We start from the raw sequence: 19622 nt of genomic DNA, 5'->3' as shown, positions 1-19622 counted from the left end.
CCCAGGCCATGTAGGGTTTATAGGTGATAACCAGCACCTTGAATTTCACCCGGAGGGCAACCGGAAGCCAATGCAGCTCGCGGAGTAGAGGTGTTACATGGGAGTATTGGGAAACCCCCATTACAACTCGCGCGGCCGCATTCTGCACCAATTGAAGCCTCCGAGTGGTCTTCAAGGGCAGCCCCATGTAGAGAGCGTTACAGTAGTCCAAACGGGAGGTCACAAGCGCATGAGTGACTGTGCGTAGGGCGTCTCGGTCCAGATAGGGATGCAACTGGCGCACCAGGCGAACCTGTGCAAAAGCCCCCCTGGTCACGGCTCCTATGTGATCTTCAAAATTGAGCCGTGAATCCAGGAGGACGCCCAAGTTGCGAGCCCTATCAACGGGGGGGTAACACCTCACCCCCCATCATTAGAGGTGGAATAACATGGTTAACCCGAGACACCGATATGCACAGCCACTCAGTCTTGGCGGGATTGAGACGAAGCCTGTTTTTCCCCATCCAGACCTGAACCGCCTCCAGGCACCGGGACATCACGGAGAGGGCATCACTGGGTTGGTTCGGGGTGGAAAGAAAAAGTTGGGTATCATCAGCATACTGGTGATACCCCACCCCAAAACCACGAATGATCTCGCCCAGCGGCTTCATGTAGATGTTGAACAGGAGAGGTGAGAGAACCGACCCCTGAGGAACTCCACAAATGAGAGACCTCGGGGCGGATCTCTGCCCTCCTGTCAACACCGACTGCGAGCGGCCCCGGAGGTAGGAGGAGAACCACCGTAGAACGGTGCCTCCCACTCCCAACCCCCTGAGACGCCGCAGCAGGATACCATGGTCGATGGTATCAAAAGCCGCTGAGAGATCTAATAGGACCAGGACAGAGGAGCAACCCCTGTCCCTAGCCCTCCAGAGATCATTCACCAGTGCGACCAATGCCGTCTCCGTGGTGTGTCCAGGCCTGAAGCCCGATTGGTACAGGTCCAGATAATCAGTTATAAGAGCTACCTCTTTTTAGAATGCTTTTGAAATGAACTTTGCTTTAAGGGTTATATTCTAGTTGTTTAGTTTTTATTAAAGATTGCATTGCATTGTCTGGGAGGACGTGTAAAATGAGAATAAATAATGTAGATCATTGTCCTCATTAGGATTGTGGGAAGAAATGCAAGCAATACTTAGTAGGTTGGGTTACTTTCATCTACCCAATAATCTGACAAGGATCCAGTGTTCCCTCAGAACCAGATTTACCACAGAATATAGCTGTTAGCACTGGATTTCACATGCTAGTGGATGCATAACCTAATTTTTACTTGCTTTATTATCTAAGAATACTTTGTTTAACCTCACAAGAATATTGAAGGTTGGCTGTGTGTATAGTGAATATAAACGTTGATCACTATATTGAGGTCTTGATCCCATCAGGAAAAGCCCTCACCTTCCATTATTCATGATACAATAGTCATCCCATTTCTAATGAAATGTGTGTACTTTCTCTACTTTCCCTAATGAGAAAATAGTGCAACAGAAGGAAAAAAAAACGTTTTCAAATCCACAACATAAAGCCTCTGTTATAACATGGATTAATTTATCCTCTTATTAACAGGTAATCTAATTCCTTGGAGGCCTTTCTCCCCCTGCTAAATTCAATTTAACCCTTCTCATATAAAATCAATTGTAATCAAGCTGCCCTCCACCCCACAAGTAGGAACTTAGTGTCTTGTCCAAGGAGCTTTAAAATACTTTGGAGATGGTCCAGTGCATTATCGATCATTTAACTTTTTTTACTCTGCTCTGATTAGTTAATTGGCGTTTTCCGGAACCCTCATGGTCTGCGAAAAGATAAATATGCCAATTTTAGTTTTGTAAATCATGCTTTGGACTGGAAAAAAGGAAAGGAGATTGGAAGCATTCTGACTTACTTTAGCGTGCATTGTGTAAAGCCTTATGAAACAGAAATTCTCATGATCTGGAAAAGGCCATTGTTTCTTGTAGAGCCTTGTGCTAAACCTGGATTATATGCCAAAGTTGGGGGGGGGGGGAATCAGTGCAAAGCATCCTTGAATACAATCTGTTTGTTAATCTGTCTGACAACTTTTTGAACTGATAAAATAGCAGCCACAACAAAGAAGCAAGTATTCTCTCCGCTGAGTGTTGGCATAACCCTAAATGACTTCTCCGTACCCCACTGTATATGAACAAAGGGTTCTTAAGGCAGAGAATTTGTTTCCTGGCTGTCCCGTTGAGTTACTCTTGAAAAGAATGATGTCTGCTATTGGTGTACCTAGGCAAGAAACATACACACAGAGAGAGAAACAAAAAAATAGCTTAGCTTATGCACATCTCTTTTGAAAGGTTCCTGGACTTTTCTTCGTTTCTTTGTTTTTTAACCTGTTGCTTCAGTTCGCTATTTTAAAAAGTGCTTCAAAAATAAGAGTTTTCAGTACTTTCCTTGCCGGGTTAAATCAATTGGCATGCGATTAAGGGAGCATGTGGTATAAGTAGTCCTCGACTTAAGACCACAATTGAGCCCAAAAATTTCTTTTGCCAAGCAAGATGGCTGTCAAGTGAGTTTGCCCCATTTTATGATCTTTCTTGCTACAGTTGTTAAGTGAATCACTGCAGTTGCTAAGTTAGTAACATGGTTCTTAAGTGAATCCGGCTACCCCATGGACTCTGCTTGTCAGAAGGTCGCAAAAGGGGATCACATAACCCTGGGACACTGCAACCGTCGTAAATGTGAGTCGGTTGCCAGACTGAATTTTAATCGTGGGACCAAGTGGATGTTGAGACAGTTGTAAGTGTGAAAAATGGTCATAACTGACTTTTTCCAGTGCCCTTGTAAAATTGAATGTTCACTAAAGCGATGGTTGTAAGTCTAGGGCAGGGGTAGGCAACCTTGGCTCTTTTATGACTCGTGGACTTCAACTCCCAGAATTCCTGAGCCAGCCATGCTGAGGAGAAAGGGAATGGTTTCTAAGCTGGCTCAGGAATTCTGGGAGTTGAAGTCCACGAGTCATAAAAGAGCCAAGGTTGCCTACCCCTGGTCTAGGGCTACAGTACCTCTAATTCAAAGCATGAAAGTACTCTATAGGCCAAGGGTCCCCAACCCCCGGGGGTGCAACTACTGGGCCATGGCCTATTTTGAACCATGCCTCACTTGCACACCACCCTACCGCTCATGCGATTGGGGCTACACCTGCGTATGCATGCCAGCCCGCCACTTAAGCAGCTTGGTTCCCCTCTCCCCGCTTCCCAAGCCGGGCTACAAAGGTTGAGGACTGCTGGTATAGCCAACTCATTCACAACTAATACAGCTGTTTGTCTAAAAGTCCAATTGCTTCTGGTCATTAATTCCATATATCTTGAGACTTGGCTATATATTGTAGCTGTTATGTGGCATTATATGGGCAGCACTGCTGGTTTGGCCTTTGCATTTGTAAATTCTGAAAATTTTAACCTAAAAAAATGTTTTGTTGTTGTTATCAGCCATTTCTACACAGTTGATTTATAGCATCTTATTGAGCAATCCAAACATCACTGTGGCACTATATTAATAATGAAGACTTACTTTCTAGATGGTTGGCTCCATAAGATGCTATAAATCAGCAACTTGGAAATGGCTAATAACTGTTGTGAAGATATGTTTGGTTTTTTATGGGCACTTCCTATTCTTTCCCTCTTGCTTGTTCTCTCAGCATGGTAAGTTAGAATGCCAATCAAGGACTGGCTATGTCTTGTTAAAACAACTCTTACAATTTATAGCTTTGTCACATCTTGAATCTAAGTGAATTTGCCTTCAACCAAGTGAAAATGATTAAGCAAATATCAGGGAATATTACGCATTTGAAAAATATAACAGTACACATAACTGCTGATCTTTCATTCTGAAGAGAAAATGTCAAGAATACAACACAGTGCTGGCAATACTAATATTTGGGGCAGGGGCTTTTTCTTTTGAGCGAAACTAGTAATCCACTTAACTTTTAGGCAGTCTGATGATTTACATGCCACCTGATCCCTATGATTAGCAGTGCACCTCTGAACCTCATCTTGTCTACCTTCTTAGGGAACTAAAAATGTCTATGTTTATTTATGTACGCCCAACTCAGCGAGCAGAACCTGCCCTTCTCAGGGAGGCTCCTAACACCATTAGAAGATAAGCAGTAAAATTAGGAAGCTATTTAAATCTCTTTGATCTGAAAGTGGAGTTATTGAACCTGAGTTATGGCAATAATATCTCTGCCTTTGGAGGAACTTTAGTGCCTTCAAATAGTTCTGGAATGACACAATTATATGGTCATTCCCCATACTCATTGTCTTACCGCTCAGCTTCCCCTGAGATCATGATCTCTCTTAAGTCAAAAACTGATGGTTTTAGGCCTGATGACATGTCCACCTTTGTCATAGTTCTGCTGCTTCACCAAGCATGGTGATAATTACTATGCTCACCGGCTGCTTCTGTCATTGGGGGGGGGGGCAGTGGAGAGGGAAGGCTCAGCAAGTTAGCACAAGTGAAAGGAAGTGAAGTGGAAATTAATTTTCTGAGCATGATTGGTGTTAGAACTAGCCCTGAGCAAATGAATTGGTTTGTGGGATATGGATCTCATAGAGCTCAGTCATATTAAAGTATCAGGAAAAGACTGCTGCTTGCCCCTGCTTTTCAAAAGGCTCCTATTAGAGCTATTGTCAAGTGACAACATTGCTGGCTAGTTTGACAGAATGTGTTCTTTGTGGCTATCTTGAAAACATTTGCTAAAGTAATTCTGTCTCTTGTGATTGAATTGTGAACGTAAGGCCTGTTTTGTCATCATATATGCCTGTCCAAAGACAGAACTATACATATCAACAAAGAGCACAACGAGTGAAGTCAGCTATTGTAGAGCTGATGTACAAGGTTCTTATTTTCAAAGAAGACTAGAATCGCCAGAGTACAGAGCACGGAAGTACAGAACTTCTGGGTATCTGTCTTGGTGTGAACTGAAAGATACATGTTTCTGTCTCTTTTTATACCATTGAGCTTGCTAAGAGCCATGCTGCATAGGAAGTACTTAGCTCTGCTCGGCAAGGGAATCTCAGTCCGATATCTGGATCATTAACATAGGCGATAAGGACCTCTTTCTGGTGCTTCAGAATGGGATCTCCTTGTTTCTGCTATCTTCTTTGTCCCAGAAATAAACTGCACCTCTTTTGGCAACAAGGGTTACTAATTCAAGTGGAGTACAATAGCAATACTCTTTTTCTTAATTTTCATCCCCAAAATGAATTTATTCCTTTCTTTTCTGTATTATAGTTCCTTCCTTTTGGGGTTTGGTGAATTCAGCTTGGAATCTTTGCTCCGTTGGAAAACGGCAATCACCGGTCAATATAGAAACCAGCCATATGATCTTTGACCCCTTCCTTACCCCACTTCGGATAAACACAGGGGGTAGAAAGGTAAGGCTGTGGTTGTACTTTTAACTGTCAAAATAACAGATACATTTTAAAACTTTCTTCTTTCTTTCTTTCTTTCTTTCTTTCTTTCTTTCTTTCTTTCTTTCTTCCTTTTCTTTCTTTCTTTCTTTCTCTTTCTTTCTTTCTTTCTTTCTTTCTTTCTTTCTTTCTTTCTTTCTTGATATTCATTTCATATTTGTGCTGTCCTTCAATTGAAAATTTGTGTGTGTGTGTGTGTGTGTGTGTGTAATTGTTATTAATGATTTTAAAAAGGAAGATAAAAAGGAATACAAACTAATATTTAGATATAACCTTCTGCCAGTATTTAAATGGTGCTTCGGTTATCAAAATCAATATTGTCTGTAACAAAAACATCATTCTAGACAAGACATTCATTTTCATCACAGAAATTCTCTCCTGAACGACAGTTTTAAATTGTTTCATTTCAAAATATATACCTTTACTTCATTCCATATCTTAACATAGTTATTTTGAAATAACATATAGTTTCCCTTTGTATCTCTCCAGAATTCCTATTTTCCAAAACCTTGTACAGGAAAGCCCAGTTTTATGATTTTCAAAGACCTTCTCTGCATCTAAGAAAATTAACGTGGCTTTGTTTTTCATTAAATTGCTCTGAATATTCCAAAATGTCCATACATTTCTAACATTGTGCTTTAATGTTCCTTTAAATAAAAATTCACATTGATTCTCATTAATAAATTCTTGCAAAATTATTTCCAGTCAATCAACTAGAATCATTATAAACAAGGTGTATCTATTTAATAATGATGTTGGCCTACAGTTTCATGTAAAAGTCAAATTGTGACCTTTTTTCGGTATTAATGCAATATTGGCCAAGTTTCCAACTCTCTAGCATCTTTCTTCCTAGTGGGACAGAGTTCATCCTCTTTTGTAAAGGTTGTAAAAGTTCATGCTCAAAACATTTATAATAAAAAAATATGATAATCCATCTGGTCCAGGTATCCTTTGTAGTTTAATCCTAGCCTCATTGTTACAGATTCATTCATAATCTGTCTCTGTTCTTCTGTAATCCTCACTGTAATCCTCACTGTTCATCTATTTTCCCTGCAGATATGTCACTTCCTTTGTATAAATTGGAATAATATTTTAGTATATAGGCAGTCCTTGACTTACAACCATTCATTTAATCACCATTCAAAATTACAACAGCAGTAAAAAAAAAAAGAGAGGAACTTATGGCTGTTTTTCACATTGACAACTGTTGCAGTTATCCCCATGGTCACATGATCAAAATTCAGGAGCTTGGCAACTGGAATGTATCCGTGACGGTTGCAGCTTCCTGGGGTTTTGTGTTCACCATTTGTAACCTTCCCACTCATCTTCCAACAAGTCAATGGGGGAAGCCAGGTTTGCTTAACAATTGCATGATTCACTTAATAACCCATTGATTCGCTTAACAGTTGTGGCAAAAAAGATTGTCAAATGCAGAAATGTTGAGCTCAATTGTGTTTGGAAGTCAAGAACTAACTAGAGTTAAACAAGAAGATAAAAGCTAACAGAAACTAGCAGAAATTAAGGGCGGGGGGAGAAATCAGGAGAAAAGGAAAAGTGAAAACAGGAAAAAAGTTCAAAAAATAGAAAAGAAAGAAAGAAAATATGAAGAAGTGGCTTCCAATATTCTTCACAGCAGTTGATAAATATGAACATGTTTTAATCTCTTTCTCTAAAGTTACATTATATTATCTTCTTTCTGTAATGTATTCTATCTCATTATCAAACCTGTAAGTCACAAGTTCATTTCCATTTTTACAATAAATGTAGATAATGTCTTTTCTGTAATCAAAGAAGTTAATTTATCTATTTCAGCAAAATCTTCCAATTTCACCTACCATTCTTCCATAGTGAGTGGTATTGGATCTTTCCAACTCTGTGCATAAAGTAATTTTACTGAAATAATCTTGCATGGATTTTTCATAACTGTTAGAAATTGAATAATATTGATGAAATGCTTTTTGTAAATTGCATGTCCATTAATACTATATATCCCTCTTATAATTTCTATATCATTTTCTGTTCCATTTCGTTTTTAATTTAGATGATAGCTACTTCCTTGACTTATTTGTAAAGTCATTTTTTTACTTTACATAATACATTTTTATTTTCATTTCTTATTAACTTAGATAATTGTTTTAAAAAAGCTTAATTGAGAAATAATTCTCTAGAAATTTAATTCTTATTTTCTCTATCTCATTTACAATTGCTGGTGTTTCTCTTGACTGTTCTTTTTAAGTTCACTATTAGGTTATGTAGAACAAACTTTAATAAAGGCCTTACTTATATCTCAAATCATTTCTAAATCAGTAAAAGGTAAACTGTAAAGGAGTCCCTGGGAATTTTACTCTGCTAGTGGTTGCCAAGTATACAGGACGGTGCTCATCTCGATTTCAAGGTTATTGAGCCAGCCCTGTCCAAAGACATTTCTGCGGTCATGTGGCCAGTTGTTACCATCCCACTAAAATGGTACCTATTTATCTACTTACATTTGCATGCTTTTGGACTAGGTTGGCAGGAGTTGGGGAGTGGATGGGAGCTCACCCCATCGCATGGTGCACAGGTCTGGAACCTGGGCTGTTGGCTTTCCAATTGACAGCCTAGCATCTTAACCACTGAGCTACCGCGCCACCCCTTTTAAATCAGTACTTTTACCTAAATCATTTTTAAAAATTTCTTTTAATTTCTGTTTAGAATTCTCCTGTATTATTTCTTTCTGTAGCAATATTTTCTTTAGTCTCCATCTAAAAGAATCATATTTTCTTTTTCTAAACCAAAACTCACAGGATAATGACCCAAAAAAGTGTTCGGTATTATCTCTACTTAAGAAATCTTAGTAGTTAAGTTATTTGAAATATAAATCATGTCTATCATAGAACAAGATACACAGCAAATTCCACTTGAAAATGATATGAATGAAGCCTTAGATAAGGAACCTGCCATTAGATGCAAAGAAAAAATATATAAATTCTTAAAAATTAACAATTTTAATTCTTAAAAATTAAGAACAGAAATTAAAAAATAACTAGAGAATAATGGGAATAATTTTATTTTTTGATTTACAAATGAGACTGTTTAAAGTATGGAAGAAAATTGTAATAAGGATCAATACTAGTGGAATGGATCACTGACTCATCTGTGTTTTTATTTTTATTTTTAAAGGGAAGATAAATTTGACTGGTTATGATCCTGGTTAAAATGGAATGTGTTACTCTGTGTGGTTCTTTTTGGATTTATGATATTTTGACTGGAGAAATGTGACATGTTAGATTTTCTTATTTGCTGTTTAATTTTTTCTATTCTAATTGTTGAGTATCTAAATACTTAGTATCTTATTGTGTGATTTTTTTTCTTTCAAACGAGAAACTACCTCTGTTAGTTTAAGTTTTAGTCATTTTATGTTAAATTGTTAGGATTATTTTATGTTTATGACTAGTTTTAAGCTGAGATGTGAAATATTTATTTGAATGGAATATGTTCCTATTTGGGATAGTTATTTATGAAATAGTTGGTGTTTGGGGTGGATTGAGTATTAGAATTTGTCTTTTTTTTAAGAGAAAAGGACTCTGTCTGTTATGTTAAATCTTAAGTTTGGTTTGTTTCTAGATTGGGACCTTTTTATGTCTTTTAAATGGGATTTTGCCTATGGCTGAAAGTTAAGATCAGAAAAGTTGTCAATGTAAATGAAGCTGGGGGAATACACCAATCAGTTCCCTTGACTTCTACATTAATATAGTAAAGGCAATACCATTTGCTGGCCTCAATTGTGTTATAGAAGAGGGATCTGCAATGAAGGCAGCATAGTTATGCTTTTTTGTTGTTATCAATCACCCAAAGGCTGGAGGTTTGTAGATTAAAGTGATTGTCTGCTTTTGCCCTGTAATTTCAGGCCCCATAATGACCCATACCAAACAACTGCAAGCTGACTATTAGCAATTCAGTTTTTCTCCTTCCATTTCCTATCCTGGGATTTCCCATGTTCAGAAAAGGAGAAGCAAACCAAAGTACTGAAGTCTAGTATTGACGCGGATTGCTCTCCAACCATCCGCCTTTAGGAACTCGCTGAAATGAAACTGAAAAGTATGGAGTGAGTAGGATTTCTTATCTTAATTTAATTGGCATTTAGAGTTCAGGGATTTTTGTCTCCTGAATTAATAAGAGACATAAAGGAAATTAAGAGGGAGGTGCAATTTAAAAAGAATAGAGCAGAGGACACCTCAGTATGATATGGAAGGTGTTTCAGACCTCACACATAGTTAACATTCCTCTGCTATTTTTTTAAAGCAGCTCAGCTAATCCCAGTTTGTGGCAGCCACAGATTCAGTCTGAAGTAGCTTGAACTCAAGTTGAATCTTGATTTAGCTCAAGATTCAAGTGAATCCAATGAATATTTCTAATTCCAAACCACCTGTATACCAAAGGTAATATGAACAGGTACGGTACATACTGGAGATGGAAATGTTTCCCAGAAAGCCCCTGATACAAAGTAGGCCGCTTTCAGCCTGATGATTCAAAAGTTATATATGACTGATCTGGCTGAATCTCCCTCAAGACGTCCTACAAACACGCCATTGACTATTGTTTAGGCTTGATCACTTCATTTTGTTGTGATTTTCAGATGCCATTGAGGCTCCATCCAAATTAAGTAGCAGAGATGAAGTCTTGCAAAATAAAGGGAGAAATGCAAAATAAAATGTTCTGGTTTTAGGATCCAGAAAGAGACAGTATTTTCAGAACCCACCTTGCATGAAAATGAATATGAAGGGGGGAATGGAGTACTGTAACCTTTCAGTTATGGCTGGACCTTTCTATCCCTCTGGCTGTGGGTTATGCAGTCTGACAGAATGTAAAGTCCCACAACATATGGAGGGCCTCAGGAGGAAGCACTATCCCCCCTCCCTCCTGCTCTCAATATGCACACTTTCTAAATGATCTCTCCTTCATTATTTACTCTGCTGCATTCTCTTATTATGAAGTGGCTCTCCAATTCTGTGTGCTGCTGGCAGTCCTAATTGGATTCCAGGATCAGAAACAGCAGCTTCAAATTTTTAATGAGTTTACATGCAGATGCAGAAGAAATGGGAGGAAAGTAACACGTTGCAGTTCTCTCACAATAATGCTTTGTTTTTAATTTTATGATATTCATTTGTAAAACATCTGCGAAAGGCCCATTTTTAGACAAATGCTCGTTACTTTACCCAGCACATTCATCTGTGCTTCACAAAGCGGTGAAACCTAATACCACTTTCTCCAACCTGCCTAGGTATTTACAGCAACTAGGCAACATTGGAGCAAACAACATGTTTTATTAAGCAACAAGTGAAGACCTGTGCCCATCAGACAATAAATAATGTTGGCCTCTAGCTCCAAAGTGGCTTGTGAGGTTTGTTGTTGTTGCTGCTGCTGCTGTTGTCTTAAAGCTAAAGAGAACCAGCTGCTCCCTGAAAAGGACTGCTATATGCTAAGGCTATATAAGCAAACTTGGTACCTATTTGCAAGAGCTTGTATGTTGAAGTTCAAACTGCCAGGAGCCTACATTGTTAAAATGTGCTTGGATATTAAAGAAGATGCTTTTGCTGCTTCCTTCATTGGTTCGACAGTCTCATGACTTATGAGCAGTTAGAGACCCTTGGTCCCTTCATCTTTAATTCATCTACAAAACATAAGGATAGTTTTTCTAAACATACCTGCAGGGAATTTCAGGACACGTTAGGGTTTTTGCTCTACCCCAGCTCTTCTACGGCTGACCCGATTTCAGTTTTGCCTCATAACAGGCAAGGATGTCTAAGTGTACAGGTAGTCGCCATCTTTAAGTAGGGACTTATCTAGTGCAGTTTTCCTTTCTCATTAATGTTAAATGAAAGTAATATTCATTTAATTTCATGTGTAGTAACCAGGCTCTTTATATGATTATGGTAAAAAAAAGTACTGGTTTGTCAGACATTTCTGGAATTTTTAAATGTATTTGGGGAGCATTCCCACTAAATGACTGTTTTAAAGGAGCATGTGGACATATAATGTTTAGGCTGCAAAAACTTGAGACAACCGCTAAATGACATAGAAGAGAGCAAGGCTGCCTACTCCAAGAGTAATTATGTATGTGACATATCTTGAGCTTTTAAATAACCTGAATTACTAATCAAGCAGTAGATTCAATTAAATCAAAACAGCAAGCTGTTTCCTCAAGTAGCAGAAAACCACAGAAAACTGATAAATCCACCAGCTAAAAATTCAAGGTGCTGGTGATGACCTATAAAGCCCTAAATGGCTTGGGTCTGGGATATCTGAGGAAGCACCTGCTGCCGGCATCAAGCTCCCTTCGTCCTGTGCGCTCCCACAGGGAGGGTCTTCTCAGGGTACCGCCGGTAAAAGATTGCCGTTGGACAATACCCAAGGGGAGGGCCTTCTCTGTGGGTGCGCCTGCCCTTTGGAACCAGCTGCCTGTAGAGCTTAGGACTGCCCCTGACCATCGCTCATTCCGCAGGGACCTGAAGACCTGGCTCTTTGAGCTTTCAGGCTTGGACTGAGAGTATTAATTGGGGTTTTAATTGGATTCTAATTGGGATTTTATTTATTCAAGGTTAATGTAATCATTTTAATTGTTTTTAATTTTTGTAATTTGTTGTATTGTTTTTAAAAAAACCTTGTGAACTGCCCCGAGTCCTATGGGAGAAGGGTGGTATATAAGTTTAATAAATATAAATATAAAGTATCTATAACATCATTTTGTATGTGTTGGGAATGGGATTTTCAGTGTCAGCTAACAAGCTCCATTTCCAGTTTTAAACTAGGTGGGGCTTCTGGATGCTGTGTAATAACATAAATAAAAGTCAATTTACATATTTATTGCTTGAATTTCCCACTCAGAATGAAACATAACCATATGAAGACAAAATAAGAGCCTTATTAATTTGAATGCATATATTGGGTCTATGAGACCTAGTACCATGTTGTTTGAGATATTTCTACTTTTTAGGAAAATGGAATTTTATTTATACAGGAAAATCAAGTATTTCAAGAGTCCCAAAAATTTGTTTTTTCAAAAAATATATTAAAAATATATTCTTCTGAATGAGAATACAAAAATATATTTTCTGAACCTGTGCAAAGGAAAATGAGCAGGTTTATATAAATAGAACTTCAGAATAAGCTAGCAGAGTATTTTAATGAAAACACCTGATTTATACTTGATTTTACACTCTGAAAGCCACTATATAATTTTAGTCATTAAACATGTGATCGTCTAATAGTGTGAATTGATTTTAATGGTTGAAAGATAAATCTGATATTTTACAAAATTATTAAACTTCATCATCCTCTACTTTCTATGCCAGCTCCTTAACCAGTGCACCAAATGGCCTCTCATATTATACTGAATGATTAAATTAGGTGAAAAATGCAATATTAGTTCAATTTTAGTTTCTGATTGTGTATGTATATTAAACTCATTGAGTTGGGACACAAATAAAAGATCTCCAATTAGTGAAAGGTATTATCTTGCTAACAGATTATTTATTTTCAAATAAATAGAGGTTCAACTAAGTTGGAGATAGTTCAGCATTTATTCATAATAGACTAATACAATATGCTTCCTGGCAGAAAACAGTGCATGAATCACAACATTGAAAACTTGAACTAGAAGTAAAGCAGCACATTGTCAGCCTTAGCAGGTAGCACACAAGAAACACAGCCAAGTAAGCTATTGCTACTTTATTGTAAAGCTATATTAACAGAATGTTGTAAGTTTGAAAGTACAAATCTCCCACCGTCACCTTTACAGTCCAATGACTTTGGTGGGGGAGTCCCACGCAAGCCTCTTGCTCTATACACTATGCAGCTCTGGACTATGCTCCCTCTTATCTGACCCTTCCCTAGATAACATCTCTTCACCCTATTTCCCAAGGTCATTCCCACACCATTATCCAGGGACAGCTTTACAGGAAACAAACTCAGGAAGCATATCATGCTAAGCTGCAATTGGCCCAATAATGAAATAAATATGTTGGTTGAAATCTCGAAAGAAAAAATATAGGGGAAACTTTTGGCTTTTCCTTTGAAACATTGGTAATAAAGCAAAATAATACTTTTGATAAGATGTTTTCTGGGAACAAATTACACTAATTTCAGTAAAGTTAACTTCCAGGTTTTCAATTTTATAAAAATAATATTCTATATCTGTGGATATCAAGGGCATGTAGATGCTTTTTAAAATGTAATAAATCTTTAATAAATTCCAAATGTTTAATCAGGAAATTCGACTACATCTCTAATGTTACAGAAAATCTATGTATCACTGACATGATGAAATCCTTACCAGACTGAATAATTACTGTATAGAATGGGCATGAATTTTGAAGTACAAAATAGTTCCAGTTTTTGTTATTTTAAATGCATTATGAAAACAAAACTTATAACACTGCTTTTGGAGGCTGTTAAGGATCCTACCCAGTATACAAGTTATCATCCAATATCTTTGTTTAATATTGATGCTAAGATTTTAACAAGTACATTGGTAAGAAGATTACAGAAGGCATTGCCTGTATTAATTCATATTACTCAGTCTGAAAGGTGTCAACCTTCAGATTATGTAAGATTTTGGTTGAGATAATAACTTTGTATGCTGATAAATATGAATCGGTAGTAGTAGCTTTGTTGGATGTAAAAAAGCTTTTGATATAGATCAAATTACATATCTGGTTCAAGTTTTACAGAAGTTGATATTTCTTACAGAATTGATTCTTGGATTATATTATCTTAATCCTTTATATAATTAGTAATGAGATTTTTTCACCAGTAATTAAAATGCAACAAGGGAATCACCAAGATATCTTCTATCTCTACTAATTTTTAGTTTGCAATTGGAATTCTTCATGTATCTAATAAAACAAACTTGTGAAATTAAAAGAATTAGCTTAGCTATATTTGAACAGAGGATGATATTATATGCAGATGATGCTTTGAATTTTCACAATCAATAATCTTTACTTAAATTTGTAGCAGGAGTACAATGTAGGGAAAATATTGTGGCTATAGCATTAATTGTAATTTGTCAATCATGCCAATTGGCAAGAAATTTCCAAGCACTGTATGGAAAAATAGCTTTTGTATATTGGCCTGGGAATGAGGGAACATGAGTGCCCCAGGTTTAGTGAACATTTCAAAATGTATTAGCTGAAAGACCAGTTGAAAGACGATATTAAGAGAGAGATTAAAATAATCCTAAATTTGTGGGAAACAATGAATGTCATCAAAATGAATTTAGCAACAAGATTGATAGAATTTTAAGAGCTCTCTCTTAAAATTGTGTTTCTCTTATGATTATGATGCTTTTAATTTTCCTGATTTTAAATAATTTCATTGGCTCTTTTGTTAATTTCAATTATGTTTTGGAATGGCAATTGACTACATGCTGTTATGGCCTCAAATTGGAGACCTATTTAGTGTCTTGGCAAGCTGTTGATACTATAGCAGGAATTAGATTATTTTTTCCAGCACTGAAGGCAATCAAACATAATTGGGCCTTATTGGACAGAAAGGTAAATCTGAAAAGTAAACCTTGTTGGGATTAAGCTGATTGTGTGGTGTGGGTTTTTATTCGTTTGTTTGTTAGCTTCGAAAACATGGGCATATAGTGGGATTATTAACCCTAATCACCTTTTAAAGGTAATGATACCTTTAAAACTCTTACAAAGGATCTTGCAAAAGAAATATTTGTACCCCAATAGGCTGAACTGCGAAATGTTGCTACATATTTTTTGGGGTCCCAATGTTTTCACAGCCACTGATATTGTAGAAGCATTGAGCATATTGGAGAAAGCCTTAAGTAAAATTAAACAGCCTTTTTAACTTTTAATATTGTTTTTAAAGATTGGTTCTTACCTTTCTCCTTGCTGCTGATATGCATTTAAAGGAACTTGGAACATATAATATGAGACTGCTCACCTTACCAGGAAAAAAAAATCTACCTTTTTAGTGAGGAAATCTTCGGAAAGCCTGTCTCCTGAAATAAGGGGGACATGGATGTGAAACCTGTCCTTCTCTGTAGCAACCCCCAAGTTTTGGACTTCATCACCTCCAAAAGTCCATAAAACCTTTTAGATGTAACATTATTGCTATTTTAGCAACATACCACGTACATTTGTATTTTTACTATAAAAGTCATAATCATTTTAAAATATTCTTTTGTGAGAGTTTCCTATGCTGGCTGGGATAGACTGAATGTGCATTCACCATTAGAGTGGGTTTCTCTGATTAAGAAATTCGATGAATTTCCATGTCATTTTTAATCATGGTTGCTTAAAATATTAAAAAAGCTGTGTTTTCATTAACATTGTTTTGCCTTTTTTACAGCCCAGAAGACGATACTTGAAAAACAAAGATGCTTTTTCTGAATTCTTCCCAAGAAATTTTCTAAATGCTTAGTCAATTTTGAATGAAGCTTACGTTATAGCCCTTATCACTAATTACATTTTTCTTCTTTTTTTACATTATTAAAATATCCCTTATGTACATGTTTTTTTAAAAAAATGTTTTGCCTTGAGGGAACTATTTTAGGATCATCTGATCTCTCAATCCTGAGCATTGTAAACTTTAGCTAGTTAGTTAAATTTTTATGCCACCTATCTCTCCTATAAGGCAATTCTGGATAGCTAGTGAAGAGAATTGTGGGCTTTTTCTGAGTAAAATCATGATTTGTAAAGCCTGCCTGTCAGGTCTTCTTATCTTCCCGATCAGCATGTCTAGAGCATGGAAGTATGATAAGCAGTATATAAATTTGATAAATAAGTAAATGGCAAATATGTGAATCTGCTTCCTAAAAGAGTCACCATGCCCTCTGAAGCATTGCCTTGAATAAAGTTCAAAAGAAATGGATGTGACTAGGCACACATTAAACTATAAATGGCCTGGATCTATGGCCTCCATTTTCATTTCCTGCTCCATATCTGGCTCTCCAGTCCTACTCCTAAAATATTCAATCAGTATTCTAGCATTGTTTAGTTTTGCTGCTTACAATGAAACCCAAACAACTCCAGGAGCAGGTTAAAACAATAAATAAAAGCATACTTAGAACACTGTACACAATAAGGACTTCAGTAAACAATACAATAACAAAACCAAACTGGGAACAAAATTCAAATCTTAAAATATACATCTATCACTGCTCCCCATTCATACAGGCAGAAAAGAATCTTGACAGAAAATATTCAAATAAGACCCAAGGAACAAATCTATATAATCACTCATATGTTGTTGAAATATTTTCTCATAATAATAGTTGAGCCTTTTTGTGTGAAAGACAGCCCTAGTTTTATTAAAATGGCCTCTTTTTGGCTACCACAAAAATCTATTCTACCTGGTGTTGAAGTTTGGGAATGAAATAAATGAGTTCGCATTGGCCGTAGGCTATTATTTAAACTTCATAATCTTGTCTGGGTAAATGAAAATTATTCAGTTGTATCCTTTTCAGCTCTTATTTGAAAACACCTTCCCACAACACACAATTCTAGAATCATTTTAAAACACTTTCATTAATAATTGGTTTATCCAGCATATGTTGGCACCCAATAATTCCAACACTTGAAATCTCCTGTCCTAAAAGTAGGGGGGGGGAATGAGGGAGAGATTGTAGCATGGATTCTCTGATAGCTAGTTTCGATTCTATGCAGTTCAATCATTTCAGAGTATTACTGGTGATTCTTTTCCCCCTTTGAGAGTATAATTTATGACAACTGCCAAGCTTTGCTTTGGTGATTACTAAAAGGACAGATTCTGGCACAAGCTATATTTCAAGCCTGCAGAAATATAAAATTAAGTGCTAGAAATGGTGCAGGAGCAATGAATGGCAATAACACATCAGTGTCATCTGAAAGCTGATGATTGATTTTTAGACGACTTAATCATCTGAAGCTTTTATGTGAAATGTTTGGAACGTTAACGTGCTTGATACAAATGTCCAAATGTTTAACAAATACAGAAACAAATGAGTCACTTGTATTTTCATTTTATCTGCCATAATTGGGATACATGTTATTGATAACAACTTTTTAATTCAAGCTGTTATTTGGAAGTCACTTAGTTTGAACTGTTTCTTTGAACTGTCACATCACCGGCAACCACAGCGCAAATGTCAATCATTATCTTACATTGCCTCCAAACATAACACCTTAAACAATACAAGAATTGTTGCTGCTGCTTTTACAACTTCTATTGGCTGGTTTTGCCAGTGGCCTGGAGACCCCAGGGTGATATGGAGCCCATAAGTGATTGGTTTGATTGTTGTCACCAGGGAGACGGGACTTAATGGGGGTTTGTATTGGGGGTTTTATTTCTCAGAGTCATCGTGAGTGAGTTGGGTGGCCATATAAATTTTCTAAATAAATAAATATTGTTAAAACAAAATTTGGGAAGAAGCCTTCCCACTTCTGCATTTGTAATTACTTGATATTCATGTTGCTTTTAATCAATAGTTAAGGAAGTTAGAGAGGTTGTATTTTGGGTTGAACCTTTTCTTTCATGCAATTTCTGGGTGAAGCACTGTAGCAAGAGAAAATATGTTTCCTAAAACAAGGCTTACCTGTCTTCAGTATAATTCCCAGGTTGAACAGTTGAGCATTTACATTTTTTCCCCTAAGGGGTTGAAGCATAAAACTAGATGGCAGCCAGCCTTCTGAAATTTGTCACTGATGTGTCAGAAATTCCTGTCAAATACGATGTTACCTGTCAGATTTTCACTAGGGGTGTACAACACATTGGAATCGAAAGCAAACAGGTGATTCTGAGCATGTGGAGAGACACAGTGTGCACATAGCTTCTGCCTATAAACTTTATACTAAGTCTGTGATTGCAGGAAAAAGTTTGCCAACTAATTTTGCCACCTCCTGGTACAAAGCATTTTTTTCTTTTAAATCTAGTATGTTGTGCAATATAATGGAATCAGTATTAAGTACTTTAACTTTACCACTTTTTATTTTCTTTGTTTCTATAGAATATGAATATGGAACCTTCCTGATGAAGCTAGCAATTCTTAGAAAATCTCTTATGCTACGTGTTATCCATCTCTGTTTTACGTTTTTGTGTTGCTGTTTTGTTTTGTTTTGGCAATATATCCATAATAATTTAGAATAGCAGCTAGAAACAGGGAGGCAAGTAGGGTTTTTTAATCAATTGTCAATACGAATTTTCTTGAAATATTAAGAAGTCACTTAGATTCATCTGAACCATGTTAATGTTGGTAAAGTTTAGCTTTAAAGAAAAAAAAGCCTAAAATAAGATTTAGGCATTTTCTAGACACAAGATGGTCCCTGTTGTGATTCCTGCTGCTGTTATGACTATTTTGTTTCAGGTTGTCTATACTAATCTTTGTTTTTATTTTTTTATTTTTTAATCCCATTTATATCCCGCCCTTCTCCGAAGACTCAGGGCGGCTTACAATCTAAAGCACAAATCAATGTGCTTAGCAATAGCCTTCATTCTATGTATAAGCCTGCTTATTAGGGCTTTCGGGGGACCCCAAGCGGCATTATTGCCCCCAACAATTGCCCAGGAGTGGGCAGCTATAGATAATTTAAATGTTTGATCATCATCATCATCATCATCTTGAAACATTGCTTGAAGACCATATTTTTTCCCAAAGGAATAACTGTAACTTCATACCAGATATTTGAAAGATAAACAACACTTCTACACTCAGTTGTTTTGAGGTTTCACTTGCTTCTTTTTCTTACCGCTGCAATTCCAGTCATTGCTCACTTTGTCCTGACGTGGAAAAAAAAGTCCACCGTGGCCAACTAAGTATGACAGTCTGCATGTTGCTTTTTTTATTAAAAAGTTTTACAAAAACAAAATTTTACAATATATCCCCAAATCCCTCCCACCCCAAACCCACCCACTTCCCCCCCCACTTCCCAGAGCTAAATACAGGATTATAGTTACAATAATCATATTCTAAATAAAAATTATGCATAATATACAATTAACCACATTCATAATGCGCTTTAACTCTCTTTTAACATAACTACAAACAACGTACCAATAACAATATCCCACTAAAATCTACTCATAAGCTAAATGGAACTTTTTAGTCCCATATTTGTTTTAAATATAATTTATCCATCTCCTCCAAACTGAAATATATCTTTCCTGTGAATGATCCTTTAA

At 36.7% G+C, this 19622-nt stretch overlaps 1 protein-coding gene across 1 annotated transcript in view; it reads left to right on the top strand.

Moving 5' to 3' along the window:
- CA10 (carbonic anhydrase 10) overlaps positions 1 to 19622 on the top strand; it is a gene marked incomplete at both ends in the record, with an annotated part of 388401 nt that overhangs the window by 159665 nt on the left and 209114 nt on the right. The window contains one exon of the mRNA XM_083353641.1: positions 5290 to 5432. Within this exon, the coding sequence (XP_083209767.1) occupies positions 5290 to 5432 (143 nt within the window). The remainder of the gene's footprint in view (positions 1 to 5289; positions 5433 to 19622) is intronic.

The sequence above is a fragment of the Vipera ursinii genome (genome assembly GCF_947247035.1).
Source record: "Vipera ursinii genome assembly, chromosome: 2".
Classification (NCBI taxonomy): domain Eukaryota; kingdom Metazoa; phylum Chordata; class Lepidosauria; order Squamata; family Viperidae; genus Vipera; species Vipera ursinii.
This window is presented reverse-complemented; position numbering and strand designations above follow the sequence as displayed.